The sequence below is a fragment of the Sebastes fasciatus genome, chromosome 20 (genome assembly GCF_043250625.1).
Source record: "Sebastes fasciatus isolate fSebFas1 chromosome 20, fSebFas1.pri, whole genome shotgun sequence".
In the NCBI taxonomy this organism is placed as follows: Eukaryota; Metazoa; Chordata; class Actinopteri; order Perciformes; family Sebastidae; genus Sebastes; species Sebastes fasciatus.
The window spans coordinates 6,972,501-6,976,965 of NC_133814.1; the positions used below are offsets into that span (position 1 = coordinate 6,972,501).

Genomic DNA, 4,465 nt, shown 5'->3' on the forward strand with positions numbered 1-4,465 from the left:
CCGGAGCAGCCCGAGGAGGCGGTGCTGCAGCCCTGGGAGGAGATCAAAGAAGAGGCGCAGGCCATTCCTCTGACTCTGGATCAGGGCTTCGGCCTGTGCGAGGGCTTCTTCACAGAGATGCAGCCGTGGGAGCGAGTGGAGGCCTATCTGTGACCTTTGACCCTAAACCTCATTGACTCCTAATTATCTACACCCAATAGAGAGATGAAGTCCTGAACCATCTGGTGGACCCCCATGGGATGAAAAAAACATGTACGGAAGTCAAAGGCGAGAGACAAATATTTCCCGTTTGAATTGCGCCATGAATCACACACATGATGTTTGTCAATTTAAAACATAATTTTGCAAGTCAAGAAAGTCGCAGTCTGTCGTAATCATCATTTAGTTTTGTGTGAAACCGCTCAGTGAACTACATCTCTCGTCTTGCACAATATACGTCACTAACACTAGCTAGCTAGCTAACTTAGCTATGTTCCACGCTCAAATGAAACGCTATCTTAACCTGATGTGTTTTATCAGCGACTCACGGTCTTTTTTATCAGCCGGGAAGCGAAAGAAAGAGTGAGACTCGTTGCTGGTGTGAACACCAGACGCGCACTTCAGAGAGAGAGACGTCACTTAACGCGACTTTTGGGTGTGTCGTCTTTCTAATTACGTATTTCCACAGTCTGATACTTCAACTGTTTTACGACAAACTGTGACTTTCTTGCAAAGTGGTCTTTTAAATTTTACAAATATATGTGTGTGATTCATGGCGCAATTTAAACAGGATCAAAAAAACATTTTTTTCTGAAATAAGGTCCCATTGTGGTCCAACAGAAGGGGCGGGACTTCGCCTCCCTACGACCTGAACATGTCCGATTACTGGTCCAATAACACTGGTTAGAACTAGCTACTTCTGCATTCCCTCCAATCATTCTGCTGCATCTGTAATTTATTTTTTGTAGCATTTACATTGTCCTTTTGTTACGATACAAACATGATAATCAAACCTATCTTGAACTATGAACCCGGTTAAAAAAGATTCCCTTAACAAAAGACATTTAAAGATTGTTGGGCGACATGATTGGGGATTATCTCCCGGCACAGACTCCCATTTCTTTCTAAAGGGTGTCAGGTGATGCGTAACACGACACAACACCGAAATATCAGGCACAGTGAAGTTACAATACGACAAGATAAAACGTTTATAAACCAAATTAAAGTTTCATGTGGAGGATTATCGCACTCTGAGTGAATGAATGGCAGCGAATGTTTTTCTTCAGAAGGAAGAAAAAAATGACGAGACTGCTTGCAGAAAACGGGAAAGACGTTATCGTTTAAGTTGGATTTTCTGGAACTGTTACAGCTCAGATGTCAGGCAGAGTGAGTTCAAAATGAGTGCTAAACTGCAGCTATTTGTCGCTTTGATGAATTGACGACAGAAAGTGAAGAAAACCCCCCAATCACCCTCCTTCGAAGCACTCCGCAAACAAGCACCGTCACTACGGGACTGAAAGACATGCTGGACTCTATTTTGCTACATTAGCATTAAATGTTTTTTTGTACTAACATGCAGCGAAATCAGCCATTCATCAGAGCAGGATGGAGACTTTAAAATTCATAGTCTGAGATTAGAAATCAAGTCATTTATGACTTTGTTATATAGTCAATTTAATATATATATTCACTAAAGTATATAGCATGAAGCTAGGCAGGAATATTTGCCATTTTGTCGACAGTTATGAGAGGAGCAGACCTGAAAATTCATGAAAAATCGAACATTATGCACTTTGATAGGCAGCAGTTTTAGGAAAGCAAGACAGCTTTTTATCTCCAGGATGTTTAGTTTGATTTTTTATCGTATTAAAAATGATATTTTCTAAAAGTTTACTGACCATAATGAAAGTGATGCATATGCTGTAATTGTCCATATCAGTTTGTTTTTGAACAATGAGCTCAACACTGCAATAAGTCGACTGGGCAAGTTTTTTTTTTTGCTTAAATATACTGTTTTTTTCTTTTTCAAATATATACAAAACTGGGCATTTGTTGATAATATTTCGCCAAATTTGTTGATAAGGAATATGCAGTTTGTTGGTGTTTTTGTGTTGATTAATAAGAAAAGAAGTTTTTTTCTGTCACTGGGTGATGGATTTGTCCTTACTGATTACTTTGGTGTACGTCCTTTTTTTTTTTTTATTTGTATGATTTGTTTTCACATATCCGAATTTCAAAAAATGTGTTAGAGAATATAATAATAACTCTGTTGGTTTGAGGGGACAAATGATGAGCGGATACACAAACTCGACTCTTAAAAAGGCCAGATTTTTCTTATTGTATCATATTGATCAAGTTTGATACGAGCTCTTTAATCCCGCCGTGTTATTTTCATTTGTACTTTTTTAAGCTGTTTAAAAAAAAAAAATGCAATCATGCCTTGATGCAATAAATGGTGTCAATTAAAGAAAGAACAATAACAAAAAAAAAAAGTGTCATTCAGTTGTCATTGCGAAATATCAGAGATTAAAACACCCACGCGTGATGGAGTGCAGTAAAGCTGTAGTCAGGAGGATTATTGTTTGAGTGTGTGTGTGCAATCAAGAGATAAAAGGTCCGTCAGAGTTTATCATTCATCAGCACAGACAGGTCTGGACTTGCTTGGTGTTTAAAATATAAAGAGGGGGTAGATAGAACAGCCGATACATGAGACAACAAACTGTACCTTTAGAATGAGTTTTGATTGTTAAGAGTGTGTATTAAACTATGATGGTCTTTGAGACAACAATACTCATTACAGAAAAGGGATAAAGGAGCATTTTCTCACTTTCAATAACTTGCTGCAGAGGGCTTCAAAAACGTGAGCAAGACAAAGAGCCACAGCATGTTCTGTGATGCTAAATGCTAACATCAATGCTAACATGCTCACAGTAACTATGTTTACATGGCCACTAACATTCCACTATTATTCAGAATAAAAAAGGAAATGTTAAAAGAAATCTTAATAATTAATAAAAAAGCTGAGGAAAAACTCGTCAGGAGATAAGCTGGTCCACCTTAAGAGCCCACCTTAAAGGTCCCATATTGTAAAAAGTGAGATTTTCATGTCTTTTACATTATAAAGCAGGTTTTAAGTGCTATAAAAATACTGTTTAACTATCAAAACACTCAATATACGGAGAAGCACACACAGCCCGTATTCAGAAATTGTGCGTTTGAAACAAGCCGTTAAGATTTCTGTCCATTTGTGATGTCACAAATATACAATATTTAGACCTTTACACGGTTTTAAACATACAAATTCTAAATGTGTACCACTTTATTTCCTGTTGCAGTGGATGTGAATGACATCAGCTGACAGGAAGTAAACATGGACCTAAGCTGTTGCCTAGCGACGCAATTCTGTTATAATCCTGTTGAAATGCACTAAAACGGAGCGTTTCAGACAGAGGGTAAATACAGATATATTCAGGCAAACAGTATGAGGAAAATACATTTTGTTTTTAACATTACAGCATGTAAACATGTTCTAGTAGAAACATAAAATACAAGTATGAACCTGAAAATGAGCACGATATGGGACCTTTAAGCGGCGTTACAGATACAGGAAGTTGGCTCCCGTCTACAGCTCGCTTGAGCGGAGGAGTTGTAGCCTCGTAGCATTTATTCACCAACAAATAAACTGTACACACACTGTCTGCTACAGCTGCGTTCACAGCTATAACGCCACCGACAAAACCCAAATTCACTGAAGTTACGCCGCACTGACAGAGCGTATGTGTGTGGCTACAGCAGGCACGGAGCCACCGGCAATGCTAGCAGCTGCTAACGTAGCACAAACACACACACTGTTTGGCAGACACACAGCGGACAACCTGCTAAACTAAACTAAATGTGCGGTGGAGACTTTTACTGGGAAAGTGGCTGCCTGCCAAGTTAACGCTCCCGTACGGGTGAACAGGGGACTCCGTTGTCTGTTGTGCTCATACACTGCTACATGCAAGGCACAAATCTTGTCGGTTAATAATCGGTTAACGAGGGTCGGTTATCGGTTAAGATCATTTTTCAAAATTAGCATCCCTATTGCCATCCATATAGGACCACACTGCTGGCATAGCTAAATATAACATGAAGAAACACGAAAACATGGATATAAAAGTAAAAAGGTTTTAAGGATAAAGGAATAGAATAAATAAATAAATACATATCAGATCAGAAGCATATAGTGAATAAAAGCCAAAGAGCACAAAGGCCAAGTGTTAAAAGTGCATTCAGAGATATGAAAGATTGTCCTCAGGCAGGATGCCCAAACTGTGGACGTCACGAAGGACCATAAGTTCACTCAACAATCACTTAGTCCGAGTGAGTTCACATTCTTCTATAGCTGCTAAAAAGTTTTGATTGTGTGCTTCAGGATCAAGTGTCAGTTTAATGAGAGGACAAACAACTCTTTCTCTCCCTCCACATGTTGACCCTGTATCTATCA

The 4,465-nt window shown here is 38.9% G+C and overlaps 1 protein-coding gene across 1 annotated transcript in view; it reads left to right on the top strand.

The window, feature by feature from the left end:
• Positions 1-234, top strand: part of foxj1b (forkhead box J1b) — a 2,866-nt gene extending 2,632 nt beyond the window's left edge. Inside the window, exon 3 of the mRNA XM_074620304.1 lies at positions 1-234. This exon is cut by the window's left edge and continues 723 nt beyond it. Coding sequence (XP_074476405.1) covers positions 1-153 — 153 coding nt within the window. The 3' untranslated portion in view covers positions 154-234.
• Positions 235-4,465: the final 4,231 nt, after the last annotated feature.